This window comes from Drosophila sulfurigaster, chromosome 3 (genome assembly GCF_023558435.1).
Source record: "Drosophila sulfurigaster albostrigata strain 15112-1811.04 chromosome 3, ASM2355843v2, whole genome shotgun sequence".
In the NCBI taxonomy this organism is placed as follows: domain Eukaryota; kingdom Metazoa; phylum Arthropoda; class Insecta; order Diptera; family Drosophilidae; genus Drosophila; species Drosophila sulfurigaster.
In genome coordinates, this window is record NC_084883.1 from 55435265 (window position 1) to 55458059 (window position 22795).

Consider the following 22795-nt stretch of genomic DNA (forward strand, 5'->3'; position numbering starts at 1 on the left):
CCAGAAAATAAAACAATGCAGCGAGTAACGTCGTGTGCCGCCAGTGCCAAGCCATAAACCTAACCCAGCTCCTAATCTATATCTCGAACTTATGCCCTGTGTGCTTTACCCTAAGCCGAGGTTTTAAACTAGAGCGAAGCCAAACCTACTAAGCAGCGGACCTAGCAGTCTATGCAAATGGACTACATATATATGTACACACATATGCATGTGTATTTATTAGGTATGTATGTGTCTTGGGCCTGCTCGGGGTTGGAACAATTAACAAAGCGTGTAATTTTTCAAACGTAGCGTGTGAACAATAGCACAAACAATTACAGGATAATGAAAATCCACCCACACAAGCAGGCAGACAAACTACGCATCATTTTTGCAAATCGCGCCGAACAATGAAAGACCAATGGAAGAACAACAACAAAAGCCGCCGTCAAGTGCACCAATTATATATGTATGTACTACATATGTTTATTTGCACACACACACGAGATCACTTGAACGAAAATCTATTCACAACGAAATCAATCAACTAATTTATCGGAATTATGGAAATATCGATATAAATGGCTTTTGTCAGCAGTCACAACTTGTGACTCAGAAGGCCATTAAATTGTTGTCGCTCTCTTTCTCTCTGACTCCTGACTAGCTTCTTCTTGCTATTTTGTCACACAATTACAATTTCTTAAAGAAAGAAAGTCGTAAAATGAGTCAAAATTCAAAGCCGGTTAACAAATATTTAGCTGAAATGGAGAAAAAAAAGGATTCTCTTCATTCCTTCGCGCAGAGCAATGAATATCTGGATGGTTTGGCGGATTTATCCAATAACGTCTATAATCACGAAGAAACCGACAAACCTCTAACAAATCTTTTGGAAGCTGTTAAGGCAAGTTCAAGTTTGATTTATCCAATGCGCAATTTATGCAATTCTTCTGTTTCACGTTGCAGATAACTCTAAACACAGAAAGTGATTCCGAGAGTTCCAGTGACTCCAACATTGCCTCCGGCATCGAAAATAATGCAAATTTTGTAAGTATCTTACAAATTACAATGCACTCTGTTTGCAGTCACAGTCTTATCATATTTTATAAGATCAGCAACTGCAATTAAAATGAACAATTTAAGTAATTACTATTTTTATATTCAAGCTTTACTTTAACCAATCATTTACCGATCAATACGAGGTGTCAAAACCACGCTGCGCCACGCCTGACTTCGACGTATTCAATATGGACGTCCAGAAAAAACGGAGTATGTCTGCTAAGATTAGTGAAGAGTTACCGGTCAATCAAATAAATAAGGAAGTTTTGCAAAAATTTGCGTTCACCGAAATCTGGGTTAAACAGCAGTGCCACCCTAGGAGTAATTCTTTGCTGCAGGGTAGATTTTCTACTAATTTGGAAAACTATTTCAAGCCCAATGAATCGGTAGATAAACTAATAAAGAAAGAGCAGCAGAAGGGTGTCGTCAACAAGTTATATGTGAAACCACACCTAGTAATGCTATGCGTTTAATCAACGAAAATGAATATTATATATAAATTTCTTTTTTAGTCCTCTACTTCTGCATCGTGCAGCTTTCAGACTGCTTTGGGCATTCAATCGGAGAAAATACTAATAGAGAAAGAACAGCAGAAGTGTTTCCGTAACCAGCCCTCTATGGAGTCACGCCAAGTAACGTTAACGTTATTAACAAATATGAATTTTATATATAAATTTCTTTTTCAGTCTACTATAGCTGCATCGAATCAGAATGCTCTCGATGTTGAGCCCTATGTGTCGCCTTTCGAAGATATGCCCGAAATGCAGAAAAGGGAGAAATTGCCAGGTGAAAAGAAGTATATTACTGTGCCGGCTGGCTTCGATTTGACAAACTTAGTGGAGTATAAGAATCCCAATCATTGGCATCGTCGCAAAACCACTCGTAACGATACTTGTCCATAAATGCAACGCAGGAAGTTGCATATAATTATATTTTAAGTTATATCTGAGATACATACATGCATATGTATATGAGCCAATAAGCTGATCTTCTAAATAAATATCTTATCTCTGCCACTTCTATAGTAATTGAAGTGTTTCGTCAGACATAGAACCGCCAGCGTCGCCAAAAACCCCGCGCCGGTTGGAGATGTGTACGTGCGAAGCACGAGCACGGGTTGAATATTGTATGAAATAAAAGAACGCTTTCGCTTTCATATGAGATAGCAGTTTGTGGTTAGATGATGTGAGCACGACTGGACTGGCGCCCATCTCTAGGCCAAATGATTTTGTTGTGTTGCCGATAAAATTGTCGCCAGCGAAAAATGTCCAATGACTTTGATTTTGGCCGCCATAACATTAATTTCCAGTGAAATTACACACACACACAATAAGAGAGAGCATAGCAAAAACAACAAGTAGAAGAACTACAAACATCAGCAAAGCAGGAGCGCATTCAACCAAAATACACGGCCTGGGACACAAAAGGAAGGAAAAAAAAGTTGCTTATCTTCGATGGCACATCAAAACTCGCGACGGCGCTCATTTGACTTTGACATGCGAATGTTTGTGAACCTGAACCTGAAAATGGAAATGGATCTGGCTCTCGCTCTCATATCGGTATTGGTATTGGTGCTTGTGTCTCCGTGGTTGTTCGTAAATGAGAATTCAATAAATTTTAGCAAATAACCCGCAGTCGTAGCATCAACAACAAAAACAACACAATAGCCGTTTGGCATCGTTAGTCTTTTTGGCGACGTTTAACATGAATATGCAGCGTGGCTAATGTGGAGCCCATAAACACTTCCAGCGGCAACATGAATGGGAAGCTGCAGCCCCAAGTCGCCGACAAGCAACAGATGGCGACATCCGAGAGAGAGAGATAGAGAGAAAACCAACAACAAAACCAAAACAGGTTGTTTGCTACGTGTGTGGTGTGAGGAGTATGTATATTGCTTTGGATATAAAATCGGGTAGCCGTTTAACAATTGTTTCTTAACGCGATTGGAAATGAAATGCCACCGTCGAAGATTGGCAATTTGAACAACTGGCAATAGTTCGAGGTCCATTTAAAAGATGCCGCCATTGTCGCCCTCTCATTTCCTTTTGGCCAGCCCCAAAAACATCAACATCAAGTTTAGCAAGTGGCTCTTTGGTTCCTACAATTGGCGCATGTAAATAGCAAACAACTACAACGTGAAAACATCAATTACATTTGGCTCGTTGGCTGGCTTGCTGACCAGAGGATTACCTGGCGATCGTCGCGCTCAATCAGCGCATTGGCGCTGGCGCCAGCATTTAAGATGCGGCGCTCTCTGATCTGCTGATAAGCGTTCATGTCGTCGGTGTTGTTCTTGCTTGCGTGGCCTGGGAGAGCACACTCTATACATCCAACAACTACAACTCCATACTCTCCACAAACGAGGAGAACGAAGAACGCAAAGAGGAACTGGTTTTATGGGCAGAACATGTGCGAGAGATATGAGACGCAATTATGTTATACTCCAAATGGAATGTGAGCAAAATGGAAGAAGCACAGCAGAAGCATTTTCGAAGAAGCAGCAAACTAAATGGTAAGCAGAGAAGAATAAGTTATACCTTATGTATAAGCAAGGCTGCGAGAGATTATCGCATGACTGAAGCTGCACTAAAAAGTGAATTACCCCACAGTGGAGGCTCGCTACCGTGATTTGCTAGTGTTTCGTTAGATTTCTACATATTACTAATAAATTTATCTCTAGGACGGAATTTGTAAACGAAAAACATATAATATTTTTGAAATGAGGAATAGGATTAATTTGTTTAATTTCCATGATTTTGGTAATTGAGTTGATAACCCTACTTAGAATAAAATGATCTAACAGAAAGATAAATGTATAACGTTAATATAAAGAGCGATCTTTAGGCATTTTCCACTTTCTTATTTTCCACTGAAAATATAAACTATACGACAAAATATGATAAAAATCAGATAAATATATCGTGTAGTATTTCCCACTTATCTCGTAACCACTTTACTTGCAATTTCAACTATCCGACGCCCTTTAAAATTGCCATAAAAAGAAATCGTTTATGAAATACTTGTAAAAATTCTTTATTTACTCGCATTAAAATGCCAAAGACAATAAATCCATTACGAAATCATTTCAAACAATTAAAATTACATAATAAATACTTAAGATAAATACTGATGGTAAATACCTGGAAATCTTAATGAACTGCAAAATATCACAATTTAAACACTCGGTAACTAAACGCTAATTAAATGTGTATAAGGCACTGTGAGGAGCAACCGCTGAAATGGGAGCAAAACTGCAAAACTAAACTCAACTAAACTAACTAGACGGAGCGACTGTCGCGCCTAATATGTCCAAGATGCTAAAGCTGCTGCGTTTTGGCTTTGGCGGAGCAGCTGCTGTGGTGACTTGGCTAATCGACTCGGGCTCCGCATTGCTTGTGGCATTGCCCACAACGTCCACAATGGTATCGGTGTCTGAGTCGCAACTTGAGGAAGATGCGGAGGATGAAACAGAGGAGGAGGCACACGACGTATCTGGCGATGGCGGCGCATAAGCCCAACTTGGATAGCTGGCGATGTGGCTGGCATAATCAATGCGATGTGTTTGAGGTGCTGACGCTGTGAGATAGCAATTGGTCTCCAGTGTATCCAGCAGATAATGAGGCGGCACAACGAAGCCAGCAGCGGACGGTTGAGGACGCTGTTCTGCTAGACGCAGACGTTTCGCCGACGGCGAAATTGTCAGCTCCACACTGGCTCCAGCTTCAGAGCCACTTGTCGAAGCAGGTGGCGGGGAATCATTGAGCTTGCGCTTGCAGCGTGATTGCCCGGTCTCTCGAAAGCCCTTTGCAAAGGGATTGTTGTCGATCTTCAGCTTGGTGATGCGATCATTCTGCAAGTCGAATATTCAAACTTAGTATGCGATCAAACACTTAAATAGAGCAGAGTACACACCTGATAAGCTGTTACGGCAATGAACTCTGTCTCGGGGAAGACAAAGGCCTGTTGTGGCGCCCAATGCAGCTGCGACAGATCTGCGGCACGTACGATATGCAAACGTGGCTGATACTTGTGCATGCTGGCCAAAACGATCTAAGGAGTGAAGAAAAGATTCTTAATAACTGCATCGCAGTGTAATAGATCAGTTGTCACTTACATGTCCATTGTTATCCAGCGTGTTGTTCGTCAACTTGACTTTGCTGAAGAGCAGCGACTGTGACTCCCAGTGTTTGCCTGTAGCTGGACTATCCGGATGCAGATACATGCGCTGTGGACTCTGTGGCTCGGCTCCGCCAGCTGGCACCCATTGGGAGCCGGAGAACTTGTAACGACAGTCGCCAATGGGCACCATCTCCAGCAGCACACAATAGTTGGTCTCCTCCTCGAGGCCAGAGAGCGAGACACGCATCGAGGGAAACATGCGTCTGTAAATGAAGCAATAATAATTGTTGCTTAGTGCAAAGAAGAATAACAAATAGTTGCTGATGCTCCCATTCTTCGGGCATATCTTTGTGTAGATAAGCTTCAACACGTAGAGACATTTAACGTACCGGCCGCTCTTGGTGATGATCATTTCAGTGCCAATGTTGTGGAATTGTTGCCACAGTTCATTGTTTTCCAGCTTGGCCGAGACGCCAGGCAGCGAGGGTTGCGGAGGTGGCGGTGGCGGTGGCAGCGAAGGAGCTGCTGCAAAATGTGATGCAAACATACCGCACAGTGGATCTGCAAAGAATCGAACTGTTAGTGCCGTCGGCAAAGCCAAAAGCGAGGAAGTGCGCTCTGCTTACCTGGTAGACGTTGCATAATCTGCTGGCGATATATCTCATGGGCGATTTGCTGCTGCAGCCGCAGATCGGCAATGTTCGAGAGTGCCAACATAGTGTATGTTATATGTTGTATGTACTCCAAGTAGAATTTAACTAAATGCGTTTAGGATCTCACTCTAAATTCTCTCGTTATATGATGTAGAATGCGATCACTCTTTCTTTGAACGTCAACGAACCGTTCGCTTTGCTGTTCAGATTGAAACTGTTGCGCTCTAAATTCCAGTTGCCCCTAACTCGCTGCTAGTCGAATCCGGTCGGTTGAGTTTTTTTTTTTTTGTCTCGTCTCGATTTGGTTCTATGCCGTCGTCTCAGGTACTCACCCGACCTGTTTCACTCTCAGTCTCTCTTACTCTGTCCCACTCTCTCTCAGACTGATCTCTCTGGCTAGCGCTCTTTAATCTGCTGTCTTGGCATTGGTTGCTGCTCTACCGTCTCTCTGGTTGTCTCGCTCCGCTGCATTGGAGCGCCATTTTGAGCAATCTCGTGTGTGACGGGAACTAAATAATGGGCGCCCATATTATCATTGATAGCATTAACTGCATTACGGGGGCATCACTTTGAACTACATTTCGGTATTTTTGGAAATCAGCATGGAAATGGTTTACATCTGGGCCAACAGAATTAAAAGCCGATTAGCTTAAAAGACTTTATGTTTTTCTACGAAAATTGATTTCGAAACTTTTATTAAACAGAACAGAGTTTTACTCAAGAAATATGTACCTTAGAGCAAAAAATTAAATTTAGAGTAGAAAACTGAAAAAAAGGATTAGCATTTAAAAGAAACTAGATAAATTAATAGTTTTCTAAAAACCAAACAAACGAAACACTACATCTTAACATTCCTAATTGTATTTGATAAAGTTTTTAGCTTAACGAGTTTATAAATTAAAAAAAAAATTGTTTCTATTTTAATATTATGTGGCCAATAATCCACTTTCAGAAAACTTTTGTATTTGTTAATATTAACCCAAGTCTTCAAGAAACAAACGTTTATTTATGTTTTGAAAGTGTTTCAAATATTTATCAAGCAAATCGTCACTAACAGCTGACTCCCAGCGGCACTCAAGAACAATTTTAGAATTTAGAATCCCATACAGAATGAGAAGAAAGTCGACTATCAACTGATCATCTAGCAGCTGGCTCAAGTGGATATATATTGTAGTACGTAGGTACTACATTCAGCTTATCTGAAATCAGCATAAACGGAGCTACCGTATAAGAGTACTACAAGTTGGACCTGTTGTGGAACTAAGTATATAGATCCGCCTCTTGATAAGTTACCGTAATCAAATATTAAACGGTACTTGCAACAAATTGTTGAGGCACCACAACATCAAACTGGCGCCAAGGAATTGCCGCAAAAGAGTCGAGTCAATGCCACTTGAGTGTTAGTCGTAGACGGAGTCGGAGTCGGAGACGAACTCACTTGTTACCACTTGTTGTTGGCAGCGACAGGACGACAAAAATGACAACGACGGCGTCACTGTCGGCAAAAACTCACAGGCAGCTCATAAAAATCATCACACTTTGTCGCAGGGATGCTGCTGCTTGGGAACAATGGTTTTTATGGCTCTGATGAGCTGACGACCGACAACAGACCTCCGACTGTTTCCTCTGCCCCTAGTATTGGTCTTATTCGAGAGAGTTTTGGATATTATTGTTATGATTCTTGTTTTGTGGGTCTGTACATCAATTTGTTGGCATTGTCTTGGGAGCGTATTGTAAAAAGATAGTTCAACCACAAAAGGGCGACAGTTTTCGATTATTTGAAGGAAGGGATAACCGGAACCCCCATAAAAATGTCAAATAATATTGAAGAAAACCGAGATTAAAAATGGCAATATGATCGTGATCTTCTTGAAGATATTTCAGTTATTGGGAAACCCTTTTTTATCATTTCGAAATCCAAATGACTGACTAGAGTCATTAGTCATCTGAATTTCCGGTAATTTGACGAACATTTTGCATAAATTCTGCGCAACATTTCCGCTTATCCAATGCAAAGCCTAAGTGCACTTCCTATCTGTCGCCTCGATCCTCCCGACACTGACTCAGGCAATTAGCTGGGTCCAGACGGCATTTGGGATTTGTGTCATTAGCGCGACTGTAACGGCATCGGCGGCATCGGTTTTCATTCATTGCCTGCGCTTGGAAAAACCCGGGGAAATTCGGTAAGCAACCATTCACTAATTGCTGCCGTTTTTGGCTTGTTTGTTGCATGTAATTTGTTGTTTGTTATCTTTGGGAATGGAATACTGTAGATGACATATCTATTTGCTTAAAAGACAAACAAGCCAAATTTACACACGAATCAGACATTTAGATTTATTGTTGCTGTTTCTTTTGGTTTTTGGTTTTGTTTTTCTTGTGTTTCACATTATTAACTTATGACATTTGTGGATTAAATATTTATCGCACGGCCAAATTATAAATAGTACAATTAATTCGGTTTATGCTTATGCTTATCGTTTTTCAAATTAACTATATGGTTTTTGTTTTTTTTATTAATTTAGCTTCGTATTTTGTCGTTTTTAGTGTTTATTATAATTTGTTTATCACAGCTATACGTTTATACATATACATACAATGCGTTATATATATATTCATTAATATGTGTAATAATTATTTATGCTTTTCGTCAATTGATAAAAATGTGTTTCATAAAATATCTAAAAACACACACGCACAATATACAATTGCCTGAAACTTACTTACATACATAAAAAAAATCAATTCAACATCCAAAATGTTGATAATAATGTATTAAAAAGATGGAGAGTGTTCGGGGGAAAGGGACATACATATCTACATGTGTATAACGACATTTCAGCAAGAAAGGTTAAGAATAATAATTGAAAGAGATAACAACACCGAAAGCTCAGCACCCTCTGATATGTAGCGGCTACTTGAACCAGATCCAGATCCAGCTCCAGCTCCAAATCCAATAGTTTAGGAGAGCTCGAAGCCCGTGTTACTGCTCACAGCATAGCGTAGTTTGTCTCGCAACGTGGACTTCTTCTGGTAGTTGGGCAGCTTCAGCAGATTGAAACAGGTGGACGAAGTGGGCAGCCGATTGAGAGGATCCTTTTTGCGTATAGTGAAGAAACCTCGAATGACACTGCCAATGGTGTCACCAGTGTCCTCATCGTCGCCAACCTCCACGCAGCGTATGGAAAATGGAGGCTCCAGATGCGCAAAGCCCAGCAACGGCGGCTTGGAGCAGCTAGTAACGAACTGCAAGGTAAATCGGATAAGTAAAATTCTTCATACCATTTACTCGCAATTCAACGCACCTTGAGAAACAATTTGCGCTCGTCCTCAGTAAAATCTTTTGCCAATATGTCCCACAGCCAGCCAACAACGCGGTGGGAGTCATGAAAACCACCATAATACTGTGTGTGCTTGCGCAAATCTCGCAGATCCAATGGGACCGTATCGCCTGAGATCAGACGCTGCAGCTCCGGTGGCGAGAAGAGCGACAACCATTCAGGATTCACAATGCTGCGGAAGCCACGATTGAATGCTTGCGTTTGCTCACGAATCTGTGTGTTCATATGAAAGTAGGCCATGTAATGTATGTAGACCAGCTTGTTGTGATCGTTGACCACACGCGCCTTGCCACCAGGATGTAGTTCGTGCGTCACAATCTTGCCCATAACATCCTGATCCACCGAAAAAGTTAAATTCAAATCAGCCACATCTTGTTTGTAGTGCTTGATAAAGGTGAGACTGCGATAGAGTTCGTTGTCCAGCGAAGGCAACTCATCCATACATGAATAAAGAGCCTGCTGCGTCTGTCCCAGCAACTGGGAGAGAAAGAACGAGGCGAAAGGCACATCGACCACAATCCCCTCGTAAACAGCTTTGCCCAGCATGCGACCAACAAACTCAAAGAGCTGCAGATGATTGTCCTGCACATAGGAGATGGGCGATGGATACAGTCGCTGATCGGATGTGGTCTTGAACAGATTGAGCGATGGATCAAACACTTTCTTTATGGTCTCCTCGAGAAACTCCTTGAAGACACCATCCTGATCAATGCCCGCCTCATGCAAGCCCTGTTGATTGATAAATCGCACTCGAATGACACCTTTAAGAGCATGTGTGGGTTGCGCGGCTAACTGGCGATAGCCATCCTCAACGATGCGCTCGCGATGAATGACAATCAGAGCTGAACGTGGCGAGGCACAGGCGCTCTCCGTCAGACCCATAACAGCCTTCTCGTTCTGTACGAATTTGCGGAATAACTTGACCCGATCCTCGTGGGGAATAATGTGCGGCATCTTTGCCAGCAGCAGCATAGCATTGCGTTTGGCCTTTTCCAGATCATTGATGAATGTCGACGGCTTTACCTCGGGGATGAGCCAATGATTGGGCGGCGTAAAGGGACGACGACAGTCACGACGATATAGACAAAGCAGCAGCGTATGCAGCGAAACGAAAACTGGATTTTGTACAATGTTCTTAGCACCTAGAAAAATATAAGGAAATTCAAATAAATAAGTTGCATTTAGAAAAAGCTATTACGATATATAGCTTTTGTAACTGTATTTCTTTGGCACTTTTTTCACGTCGATATGTAATGGCCATGCTTACCCAAAATGTTATCATTGATCAGTTTGAAAAGCATATTGTTCAGAAAATACGTGAGCATGACATAGTCGTTGAGTTTGAAGGGCGACTGCTCTGTGTACATTTCATACTCATCCAGAATGCTGCAGTTAAAATTTAAAATATATTAACAAACTTTAATGGCAGCAACTTTGTTGATAACTCACGTAACGTAGTGCGTCATACAGTCACAGAAGAGCATAAGCATGGCTGTCTGTGGCTTCTGCACAGCCGTCTCGCAGCGCAACAGTTCCAGATATTCCTTCATGCCACAGTTGGGACCCAGCGAAGTGAGCAACAACCAAATGTCATACAAAACATTATCATTATAACAAATGCCGGTAAGAATGTCGAGACGCATTTGGGAGAGAGTGCTAAGTGCTGCATAATACATTCCACAGATGCGTGACACTTGCAGCACATCGTTATTGTCTAGCTTACGCCAAGAGACCTTTGTCTGCTTGCAAGTTGCGCTAGCCAACAAGCCAGTGTGACTACGTTCCAGGGCGCGACGCAGAAGATTGCTGGTTGAGGGCTGTTGTGGTGATTGGAACTCAATGCGTTCGTAGTTCTCATTGATCTGCTTAAGCAAATCACCCAGCAGCAGTTTGATGCAGCGATGATCCCACAGCATATGAAATTGCTTCTTGATAAGGGCCACATTTTGGTTCTGCGCTGGCTCCGCACAAGGTGTATGCCAGCCGAGTAGCTCGTGCCACTGCGTAAAAACGCCCTTGGTGGTCACCGTGTTGGGTATTAATTCCAGCAGCGATGTGGTGGTCTCCTGGAATGCGTTGAGTTAGACATAAGTCAGATGATTGGCAAATGACCAATGTAACTTACGGTTAGCAGTGGAAAGGCCAATTGCTTGGCCTCGGATTGATTGTCAATGTTGAACATGTTTACAATGTTGCCCAGATACGCCAGCGTTTTGGTACCGGACATACTAGCCGCGAACTCCTCGAACCATTGAAAATCTTTTGAAATGCTCAACGCACGCTTCAACAGCAACATAGAGCCAAACTGTTCGATACACTGCGGCGTGCTCTGATGTAGATGATAAATGAGAGCGGGCACCGAAAAAATTTCGCTGAGAAACTGAGATAATAAATTGCGACTGTAATCGCCATCAATGAGTGGACGCAGACAGAGTGTAACGATGGCCACTAACGTCACAGTCTTCACAGACAGCTCCTCACGAGCAGTTCCACGTAGCAGTATAAGCTGTGAATTACACGGTATTGAATTTTACGTACAATTGGAGTTTAGTCAAATTTGTTACCCGCATTGTCTTGTAGAAACCATGCTGCACTAGATGCCCCTGAATGTTGCAACATATCTTCTGCATGGCCGGCTGCAAACGCTCAAACTGCGGATTGCGCAGTATGGACCACGATTTGGGTGAAGTGAACACAATTAGTGTGTGCAGAAAGAGGGCCAATGATATGCTGTCCGCATGATTCTCGGGTTTGAGTTCTGGCAAAAGCAGTAAGCAGTTTGTTAGCAGTAGTTTAATGTGTCCAATCCACGGCAAACTGCGCTCTTTGTGCAGACACAGTGCGGCATAGGAAATCTTGGGATTATCCACCTCCATGGCACGATTCACATAGCGACAAATTGACTCGAGACGTTCACGCATGCGTCCATCATTTTTGTCCAATTTGATTTGTGTGAGAAAACGACGCAGCACGGGATAAACCTGCACGGCGGGTAGCAGCGGATCCGATTCTTTCTCGTCCGTTAAAAGCGCATCAAAGTCTTGGCTACACGTTGAATACACAAATTAGCTAAAGTGGTCTTTCCATTCTTCTACCTAGTGACTTACATGATGCGCTTTTGGTATTTGCTGCGTGCGACGAATCCCTTGAGGGTCGCTTGCAATAGAATAGCTCCCTCCTCACGTCGCTTCTCCAGTGCACGCTCCTCTCGTGCTGCCTTTGTCTGCTCCAGGAAGCTGCTTTTCTGGGATTCCGCTTGTGCAAACATTTTTGTTATTTGGTTGTTTTTGTTCTTATTTCGGGGTGGCTGTAACTATTTTGTTGTTTTTCTTGATATTATTGCGATTCGTTGGGCTATATTGTTGTTTGCGCGGCAATTTAACAATTCGCATTGATTTTAAAGCTCTCCAGTTTAATGTGCATTTTGTTTATGCAGCTTGCTTTGCATTAAAACTTTTCAATAACAAAAATTTTTCATTATCCTCAACTAAACACAAGACAACCAGCGTGACCGCAGGCCAAAGTTAAAAATATACAGAAATTTTTGCTTAATATACCGAAAATATAGAAAAAGACGCGCCATGTTTTGAATTGATTGTTTTTCTGAACACGTACATACATTTAAAAAAAAAACCTGTAATCCTTTCTAAATACATACACTTTAGTTATTTACCTTAAAAAGTTTGTCTGGTCATAAAATAACTCGTCAATTAAAAGACATTGCTTTAATTACTGTTATTTTTCTTAAATAATAAGCTAATCAATAACATACATATACTTTAATCCAACTTGAATACCTCTACATCAACATTTCCGTTGCACTACAAATAAAATATATACAATCTTTATTTGAATGCTAAAAGATCAGCAACTAAAGTAGAAAAAACTGCTCTTTTAACATCGACTCAAAGTAATCGATAAACGATAGACTGTATGCTTTAATTACACAACATTTTACAGCACTACAAATGTTTTTCTTCGATAATGTCGCGGTTGAATTAATAATTCATTTGTAAATATACAAACTATAGTTGGTCAAAAAAGAAATAATTTATTTTTAAATAATAAGAAACATAAAAGTTGATTCGGTATTTTTCGAGTTTTAAACTGCTGACTTTGCTAGTATTGGATTAATTAATTTTTCGATCTGCAATTTTTTAATATATTTATGTATCGGAAATACGATCACTTGAAAATGGCGATCAAATGACACAAATAACTATATTCTACACAACGTTTAGATTTAGGAAAACACGGAGTTAATGAATTGTTGAAAATAAAATGTTTATACATATGTGATATGCAAAGTTTGTGTAATGTCTTAAAAGTCAACCTATTGGCAACTCTTGAGGTTTCTGTATTTTGGTATATTTATTGGTATTAAAAGGTATATTTTCAACTAGTTTTCCTGTGGTCACACATAGACAAATAAAACAGCTTTAAGATGTTTCTCCGACTCCTTATTATCGTCGTTGTTGTCGCGTTTGCGTGAATTAATAATTCATTTATAGCTATTTAAATTATAGTACACATTTGTAAGAAAAATAAATAGAAAAAATGCAAATAACTGCGAGCGGATACAGTTGGGTTCAGACGTGTATCGTTTCGTCTAAAAATGTGTTGCGTGCACGCGCAAATCTTTTGTCGTGGTGATGCCAGAGTCAGCTAAAAAAGGCGAATTAGTAGTATGATTTTGCAAGACGTTTGTGTGGAAAAACGAAAACAAAAAATAAAAGCCAAGTCAAGGTGACAATTATACAAAAAGAAAAAAATTAATGGATGCGCGATCCGATAGCATCGACACCATATCAAATTAGTGAAATATGCTCTCGTATTTCGTCGGAGCGATCAAAAAACTATGTGAAAATAATTTCAAGGTTTGCAGCGAATAGAAAGCAAAAGGTAATTGAAAAATAGAACGATTTTGGCACAAGCGCACTGTATAATAGTGTATGTGGGTATTGTGTTGTTGTTGCTGTTAACGATTTGTGAGTGTGTGTCTGCGACTGGGCGACGACTAGGTGGGTGGGGCGTGATTTGAGGGCAGCTGGTCGTCGCAACAGCAAAACAAAACAACAAGCTTGTATCTGTGACTGTGGCGATATTGGTGTTTTATTTTATTTTTTTTTTGGGTTGAGGGAGGTGCAGACGGTATGGAACCGAAAGTGAGTGCAATTTGAAAAGAAGCGACATGAAAACAATTGTGCCTCGGCGAAAGCAGGCGCGACAGTAGCAACAACAACAGTAACTGAGAGCGAAAAAAATGCCTGCCTGCTTTGTAATCTCATGTAATTTGCCGCATTTTTTGCCTGTGCTGTGCATTCTGGTCGCTTCCGTATGTAAGTGTATGTGTGTGAGAGAATGTTGCTGTGACTGTGCGTGTATGAGTGCATCTCTGTGTGCGCGCTTTGCTTTGGGGTCGCTAGGTCGTTTTGTAGCGCGCGACATATTGTGTCGCTTGCTTGCATTCCGCTACACACACACACGCAGTTGTAATTGTGCACTAATATATGCGTATCTCCCCCACCAACGGCAACAGCAAGGAAATTTCCTTCGCAACGGACTGAAAAAGGCGCGCGCTATGCTGAGAGTTTTTACTTTGCAAGCTTCACCATTTTATAAAACGACCCAGCTACATTAGCTGACGCCACCAGCGCCAATCATCATCGTCATTCTCTCTGCTGCTGCTGCTCTGCTTCTGCTGCTGCTAACGTTGCTCTGCTGCTCTTCTCACTGTCCTCAGTGCTCCCCAGTGCGTGTTCGCTGCAGCATTTAGTTGGCCTGTGCCTTTGCCTGTGCCTGTGACTGTCTCTGCCTGGCTTCGTTTTTGTTTAATTCGCAATTTGTGTGTGCGGTGTGTTTCTACGAGATAATCAAATTTATATTGTGCATGCAAAATACATGCAAGATCAACAACAAGAGCGGTGCAAGAAAAACAGCAGCAACAAATATAATGTAAAGCAAAAAATATATGTAAAAAAAAAAATGGTAAAAGAATAAGATCGTTGCGGTTAGCAGCAGCTATGTACATGTTGTAGTTGTATTTGTCGTCCGTCATTGTTTTAGATTCTCAGTAAATGAGTGCCTTTGTATGTGTGTGCGTCGTTTATTGAACTTTAACGAATTGACAGCTATTATTAACCGAACACAAATATGTAATTTATGCCGGTAAACATGCAGTTATGTCTGGCTGTATATGTATGGGTGCTTTGGAAATTTACAGTTACAATTTTGATATTGACACATAACCTCAAAACTAGTTAATCATGCATAGTTACCGTTACTTTGGCGCCCGCCATGTGCAAAGCTTTTTATTGGCTTCTAACTAACCTGCGAGCAGTCAAATATATATATTTGTTATTGACTGCAACAATTAAAGAAAAATGTGAAATTCGCCTTAAAAAAGAGACTGTTGGAAAAAATAGTTGTAAATTCCACTTGACCGCTCTTTAATACTGTAATTGGGGCCCGTTATGTTTTAATGCTTGCTCACACACACACGCATATATAGACATAGCATACATTGACACAGCTGCATTGCTGAGAGAGCTTTAAAAATTGTAACAACAATAAGTAAGAAAAGAAAAAAAATCGAAGAAAGTCGTCAGCGAAACAACAACAACAACTTCAACTGAAACAAGCTTCATGATACCCGTTCGAAATGAGCACAACGTATAAGAGAAAAGAAGAAAAGAAATGAAATGGAAAAAAATGTATAAAATAAAGCGTAACGAAATTAAATGAAAAGCGCAAATCGCAATCAAGCCAACCTAACCAAACTTATTGAGAATCAGTCCACACTCTCCTCCCTCATTCCGCACTATATCAGTTGTGCCCCTTTCGTCTAGACAAGCTTAAACTTAATAGGTAAATAATGATTTTGAAAATGTGTAGTATTATTATTGATTTATCGCCACCGCCAGGCGCAAAGCTCGGCCATGCGAGGCGAAGGTGTTATGTACAAAACTCGTTATTTATTTATTTATTTTTCTGATAAGAGCAACTACATATAGCTGAGGTCTCCGATCGACGAGCGGAATGGGAACGGGAATCGGGTACGAATCGGACTACAACGAATGCTAATTTTTTTCCTTTTCACATTTCATCATAATTCATGTTTTATTTTATTTTTCTCTTTTGATACTGCTGTGGTTGTTGTCGCCATATTTGTCAGGTTGCAATTTTTGTTATTGTCGCAGCATTTGTAAATTTAATAAATTAGCGAAAAAATTGATTTGATTAACTTTGAATGTTGTCGTCGTAGTCGCAGTCGCTTGACGTCTATTATCGCCCGAAACGAGAGCAACAACAACGGTAACGACAACAGCAAAAGTTGCCGTAATATAACAGGGGAAAAATTCTTCCCTTTGGCGCGCTTGTGACGTGAGTCGTGCTGATCACGTGGCTGGGAAAAAACACGAACTGCACGCATCCCCATCTTGTCCAACTTCATTAATTAGAAAGTAAAACAGAACAGAAAAACAAAAAAAAAAATAGAATGTAGAGGGTGGGGAACAAGAATAAAAGCTCAAAAGTGAACGTAGGAACGGATGGAAGTGAAACACGATCAAAGCTCGATCAAATTAAAAGCATGTATTACTTAAGATCACGATGCACGATCTCTTTTTTTTAGCAAGTCATGCACACAAGGGAATAAAATTGCAAATCGCAATAACAATAAATAAACAAGTTTTCCGTAGTAAAAATATTTTTGTACTTTCCCCATTTGGTTAATTCTGCTGTTTTCCATTTTGTCTTTGCAGCCCTGGCAACTGAACCAAAAACAAATAAATAAACACCGCAAACAAGGCTAAGCTGAAACAAATATAATAATAAAGAGACAAACTATATATAAACATTATATAAATATACTATTTATTGAGCAATTAAAGAACTGCAACGCCAACACACAACGACGATATGAAGTACACAACAGGAACAGACAACGCGCTGCCCTCCGGCAGCAGCAGCTCCCAAAATGCACTTAACGATTTGCCGCAACAGTCGCAGCAACTACAACAGGAGCAGCAGCAAGCCGCAGTAACCACAACAACAACGACAAGTGCCGTCAATACAACGGCCGCCACATCCACAACAACAAAACCTAATCCCAGCAGCACTAGCAGCAGCAACAATAGTAATCAAAGTGATACCAATGGAGAGACGTCGCCACATGCCACACAAGCTGCAGTTGCAGCTGCAGCCGCAGCGACTGCAACTGGGACAACAAAAAACGCTTTATTTTGCGAACAGGTGACAACGGTGACGAATCTGTTTGAGAAGTGGAACGACTGTGAACGTACCGTGGTCATGTATGCACTGCTCAAGCGTTTGCGCTATCCCAGCCTCAAGTTTCTACAGTATTCCATCGACAACAATCTGACACAGAATCTGGGCACATGCCAAACCAATCTGAGTAGCGTTGTCATCGACATCAACGCCAACAATCCCAGCTACCTACAGAACTTGTTGGCTGCCTACAAGGCGTGCACCAGCAGTGATCATCTGGTTGAAGCCGCAGCAGGAGCGTCCTCATCATCTGACAAAGATTCAATGCCATGCTATGGCAGTGATTTTCAAATCACCAGCAGCACAAATCAATGTGCTTTGGACGAGCGTAAATTGCTTAACCGCAAAGAGGATATTTTGCAGGAGGTTCTTAATATGCTGCCATTGTTGAAGCCGGGCAACGAAGATGCCAAACTCAGCTATATGACGCTCATCTCCTTGGCTGTGAAGGACACTGTGCAGCAGCAAGTGCCGCCAGAGATAGTGCAACAGATCTTTTCGTATATGCTCATCCATCCAGCGATTAGCAGCGAAGATCGGCGAGCGTTGAATGTGTGGTTGCGTCATCTCGAGGATTACAAGCAGACGACAAACAAGCGTGGCAGCTGCAGCAGTTACTTTGGGCAACCGGAGCAGCTACAGCTGCAATTGCAACTGGGAGTCGGAGCGGGAGCTGGCACCATTTCGGACAGCTCTTCGTCGTCATCGTCATCGTTGGGCAACTTGACGCGCAGCGTTGACTGGCAGACAATTGCACCGCCAAGCAGACACCACAATAGTAAGCAGTTGCCACGACAACCGGGTGAATGGCGAGGTAGCGTCAGCGGATCCTGTGGCTCGATCAATCCACTCTGTGATAATTTAAATGGTATTACATTGAACGAATTAGCATCTAGTCAGAATAGCTTAGGCCTATCCCTAGGCAGCAACTCGTCGCTGGTGAATGGCGTTGTCGCTGGTGCCGCCGCTGGCTCCATGCTGGGCCTCGCTGGCAGCGATGATCATGACACCTCATTCAGCAAGAATGGCACCGAAATTCTTGACTTTGAGCCGCTGAACAATTGTGATGCTGCCACCGGCGGCGAGACGAGCGGCATTGGGAGCTGCAGCCTTAGCCAACAACAGGTAAGATTCATACAGTGCATATCTATAGCAAATTCTAATACATTTCCATTTGCTTTGTATGCAGGCTCCATCACCACATGCTCCTCCTGTTCACTCACAGTTGTTGCAACCGCCTCCTCCGCCGCCACCACCACAACTGCCCTATGCGTCCATACTGATGGGCAATGTGGGTGACCAATTTGGCGACATTAACCGTTGGAGTCTGGACAGTAAAATCGCTGCATTAAAGACGCGACGCTCCAACAGCTTGACCACGCAAACTATTTCTAGCTGCTCGTCAAACTCGTCGAATTCGTCTGTGATTACGGTGAATGACAATTGCTCCAATTCCACAGAGAATTTGGCGCAATTTGCCAATAAACCGCGCAGTTTTTCGCTGTCCATTGAGCATCACCGCCACAATAACAATTGCATGGCAAACAGCACTTCAGACACCCGGCTCGATGATTTCAAACCGAGCTACATCAAGTTCCAGACGCGCAATGTCGGAATGTCAGGCATTGGATTGTGGCTCAAGTCATTGCGTCTGCACAAATACATTGAACTGTTTAAGAACATGACGTACGAGGAGATGTTGCAGATTACCGAAGATTTTCTACAGAGCGTTGGAGTCACTAAGGGCGCCTCGCATAAGCTGGCATTGTGTATTGAGAAGCTAAAGGAACGCGCCCATATTCTCAGCAAGGTGGAACAAGAGCTGCACACCGGTCAGATGAAAATTAGCACAGCTGTCGAAGAGCTTACCAACATTGTGCTAACGCCTATGAAGCCATTGGAAACGATAGCGGGTGAAGAGAACATTGGATTGCGTTTCCTCAAAGTCATCGATCTGGTGAGCAATGCACTACAGCAGGATCCCTATTGTGCGCCCGAAGAGGAAACTCTAGGTGTGTTCATGTGGATTCTGGATCGTTCTATACACAACGAGGCATTTGTGAATCATGCCAATCAACTCAAGGAACTGAAGTTTAAGTTGTCCAAGCTGAAGATGTCGATGGTGCCGAAACTGCATCACGTGAAGACTACGGGTGGCACCTCCAACAACATGAACAAGCCCAGGTAAGTGGTTAAACAATATTTAAGAGTAACGATTCAGAATATTGCGTTTGAAATTAAAATAGTCAGTTTCTGAACACTTTGCTTGCTTGATTTCTAATTGACTTTCCATTTCGTAGGTGGAATGGCAAGAGTCGCAAGTGTGATCCAAAAAATGCGAGCAATGATCGCATCAATCACCGCAAGAATTCAAACGATATGCTGAATTTTTCGCTTAACTGTCTGCAGCATCCGTTGCCGCATCATCAACAGCAGCAGCAGCAACAACAACAGCAGCAGCAACAACAGCAGCCACCTCAGCAACAGTTCGATTTCAATGGCGGCTATCAGACTCAGCAGTACAAGAGCTCATCGTATCCCAGCTTCATGAATAATCCGCAGCAGCAGCAACAGCCGCAAACGCTAAAGCATCATTCACAGCATGCCCAGCAGATGCAGCAAATACTGCAACAGCATGCGCAACACTTTCCCGCGCTGCCACAGCAGACACCGCCGCCACATCATCGACGCTCGTTGAACAACCTGATCGTGGTCGCTGGTGGGCCACAGCAGCCGCAACAGCTAATCTTCAAGCCGGGTCAAGGCGTGCTTACGAACAGCAACAATGACAACCTGCAACAACAACAACAGCAGCGCAAGCCAAGCTTGAACGGACTCAGCTCGGGACTAAGTGCAACAGGAATTGTGGAGCAACAGCAACCAAAGAAAACGATGGCCGCTGTGGTTATGGTTAGTAATTCAGATCAAACAGAATCCCCGCAACAACAGCAGCAGCAGCAGCCGCCGCCTCAGATTTTAATTAACAGCAATAACAATAACAACAACAGCACTATACTAAACAACAATATAATTAATCAACAGCAACTGCAATTGCTGGCGGCAGCAGCGGCTGCTGCAGCAGTTGGCAATGGCAGAAGCTGTTTGTGTCCTGGTGATGTTGGTAATGGCGATGTCGTGCCCTGCACCGGTATCTGTAGCAATAGTCTTTGCCAGCAACCCATTAACAACAACAATACTAACAATAACAACAACACTAGCCACAACAATAACAACAACAACAATATGGATCATTGTCTGACTCAGCCGCAGCTGATTAATCTGAGCATGGCCACACTTAAGGAGAGCTTCACCATGCCACCGCATGACTATAAAATGAATGACTTCAAGAGTCTAGAGCAGCTGGAGACACTGTGTCGTCAAATGACTGAGCAGGCAATGAACTAAAGTTGTTGGCAGTGTTTGTTATATTATTTAAATTTTCTTAACATATTAGCTTTTTTCGATGTTTTGATTGTTATGTGCGCGTGTGTCTCGTATCGTCAATGAATTGTATTTTGTAATCGTTTTTAGTTATGTAAGAATACTGACAAAAATGTTTGTTTAAATGTTAAGTTTGCACACACTCTCTCTCTAATGCGCGTGCGTGTCAGTGTAATGTTTGTGTAAGTCCTCTAGCTCGTCTTTTGGGGGCTGCTGCAAACCCAAGTACAACGGCTGGCCGTGTACAACGGGTAAGGCCTAGTAGATAACAAACAAAAAAGAACCCCTTCCTCCATCCTCGACTAAGCGCAGCTCCTATCAAGACCTAGATGCGACGCTTTTTGCTGCCAATGTTATTAATGTTTAAGTTGAGACAATGACGAAGAAACCAATGTCATAAAAGTAGTTCGATATAGTTGAAAATCCTGAGACAAACTGCAAGAACACAAGCAAAACTAGAACCTACAACAGAAAAACATTACCTTTTTCTCTATAGGAAAATTTGGCCAAATTTGATCAACATTTTACGCTATTCTGACGCTGCCCCCGCAACACAAAATAATACAGACGTTGACTAGAAAATATATATGCAACATGCAACAAGCAACACATATATGTATATATAGATATGTATATGTTAATAAATTATATTATGAACTCTGCATCGTGACCATGAGACTGACTAAGATTACTATATTCGCAACTATAAGAACTAGAAAAGCTGGATACAAGAGGAAAACGAAAATTAAAAGTAAAAGTAAAGAAATGATTGAAGCACACACGATTCACGACGACACACGCGAATAAAAAAATAAAACGTTGCTTGCTGAAAAGTCACATAATGAACTATGTTTATACACAACATATATATATAAATCTATATATTAATGATATATACACATAATTTATTTTAAATTTAAAGGAACATAATTGCTGAAAAGATAACAACAAAATTGTAATTTATAAACATCTAAATGAAAATGTCTTTGTGTTGATACAAGAAAATGCAGAAAGGGTTTAGGAGCCTCGATGTTAATACTAGTAAATCAAATATTGTATTTTTTGTATAAGTTGTAAGCAGAGATAAGCCAAAAAAAAGAAAGCAACAAAAATATGAATGGCTAGCCACGTGCATATGTATATGTATATATACAATAATTATTATTATATGTAATATTATTTTGTTTCGCTTTTAGGCCTTAGTGAATTGTTTGTAATAATGTGCTGTATAACGATGGTGATCGAAGATTGAGTATGTTATGTTATTTTTTAATTGTTTTTTTTTTCTGAGAATTGCTATATACATACAACAATATACACATAAGTGTAAAATGATATCGATTGCGATCGCTTTGTAACTAAACTTAAGCTTAAAACTAAACCAATCTTAACGAGTGGAAAACCCACTGAAAAGTCGAACATGTTTAAAAACATAAAAAACAAAGAAAATATGAAAAACCAATTGTTAGCTTAATTTCAAATTTGTGTATGTAAATTGAATGAACTGCATTAAAATTGCGAATGTATATTTAATGCTACTGTTTGACAAAACAAAAGAGAAAATGTATTTTATTTAAATAGTAACAAAAACAATTCACATCACAAATTGCAGCTGTTTAAATTGCAAGAATTGCGAAATGCATGTAAATTAAATATACATACAATATATTAAACAAATTTATAGCCATATAAAGAGTTCAAAATTCACAGCAACAACCAACCAACTACGAAAACTGTTTAATAAGTAAATCGTTCAACAATAATTAACAAATTGACGCAAGTGTTTGTATTGCAAATTACTGATTGCCAATCGATTGGGCGGGAAACATACAGCAAACAAGAGATTGGAGAGGAAATTATCAAACGTGAGCATTCAAGAGTGTACCTACTACCAATACATATACATAGCATACATAT

The 22795-nt window shown here is 41.2% G+C and overlaps 4 protein-coding genes across 7 annotated transcripts; 2 read left to right on the forward strand and 2 right to left on the reverse strand.

The window, feature by feature from the left end:
* Positions 1-606: 606 nt before the first annotated feature.
* Positions 607-2059, forward strand: LOC133840350 (uncharacterized). The gene is made up of 5 exons (XM_062272130.1): positions 607-880; positions 943-1023; positions 1143-1490; positions 1548-1667; positions 1722-2059. The coding sequence occupies exons 1-5, from the start codon at positions 701-703 to the stop codon at positions 1935-1937; spliced, it is 945 nt and encodes a 314-aa protein (XP_062128114.1). The 5' UTR covers positions 607-700; the 3' UTR covers positions 1938-2059.
* A 1999-nt stretch (positions 2060-4058) lies between these two features.
* Positions 4059-6516, reverse strand: LOC133840348 (T-box transcription factor TBX6). The gene is made up of 5 exons (XM_062272128.1): positions 5781-6516; positions 5544-5715; positions 5150-5417; positions 4948-5085; positions 4059-4885 (listed from the first exon to the last, which is right to left on the reverse strand). Exons 1-5 carry the CDS (start codon positions 5869-5871, stop codon positions 4310-4312), a joined length of 1245 nt encoding a protein of 414 aa, XP_062128112.1. The 5' UTR covers positions 5872-6516; the 3' UTR covers positions 4059-4309.
* Positions 6517-8118: 1602 nt separating this feature from the next.
* Positions 8119-12681, reverse strand: LOC133840341 (ubiquitin-protein ligase E3B). Its single transcript, XM_062272119.1, has 7 exons — positions 12256-12681; positions 11713-12193; positions 11274-11654; positions 10598-11214; positions 10416-10534; positions 9113-10290; positions 8119-9053 (listed from the first exon to the last, which is right to left on the reverse strand). The coding sequence occupies exons 1-7, from the start codon at positions 12414-12416 to the stop codon at positions 8769-8771; spliced, it is 3222 nt and encodes a 1073-aa protein (XP_062128103.1). The 5' UTR covers positions 12417-12681; the 3' UTR covers positions 8119-8768.
* A 919-nt stretch (positions 12682-13600) lies between these two features.
* Positions 13601-22649, forward strand: LOC133840338 (protein Smaug). 4 transcript variants are annotated; one of them, XR_009894178.1, is made up of 5 exons: positions 14874-15103; positions 16912-18562; positions 18627-19621; positions 19738-20972; positions 22589-22649. XR_009894178.1 is itself a non-coding variant. In XM_062272117.1 (5 exons), exons 2-5 carry the CDS (start codon positions 17069-17071, stop codon positions 21414-21416), a joined length of 3141 nt encoding a protein of 1046 aa, XP_062128101.1. In that variant the 5' UTR covers positions 14879-15103; positions 16912-17068; the 3' UTR covers positions 21417-21980. The 4 variants fall into 4 exon arrangements, 3 of the variants coding, with proteins under 3 accessions (XP_062128100.1, XP_062128098.1, XP_062128101.1); XM_062272117.1 differs by lacking the exon at positions 22589-22649 and adding an exon at positions 21375-21980 and having other exon boundaries at positions 14879-15103; positions 19738-20347; XM_062272116.1 differs by lacking the exons at positions 14874-15103; positions 22589-22649 and adding an exon at positions 13601-14050 and having other exon boundaries at positions 19738-21980.
* The last annotated feature ends 146 nt before the right edge of the window (positions 22650-22795 follow it).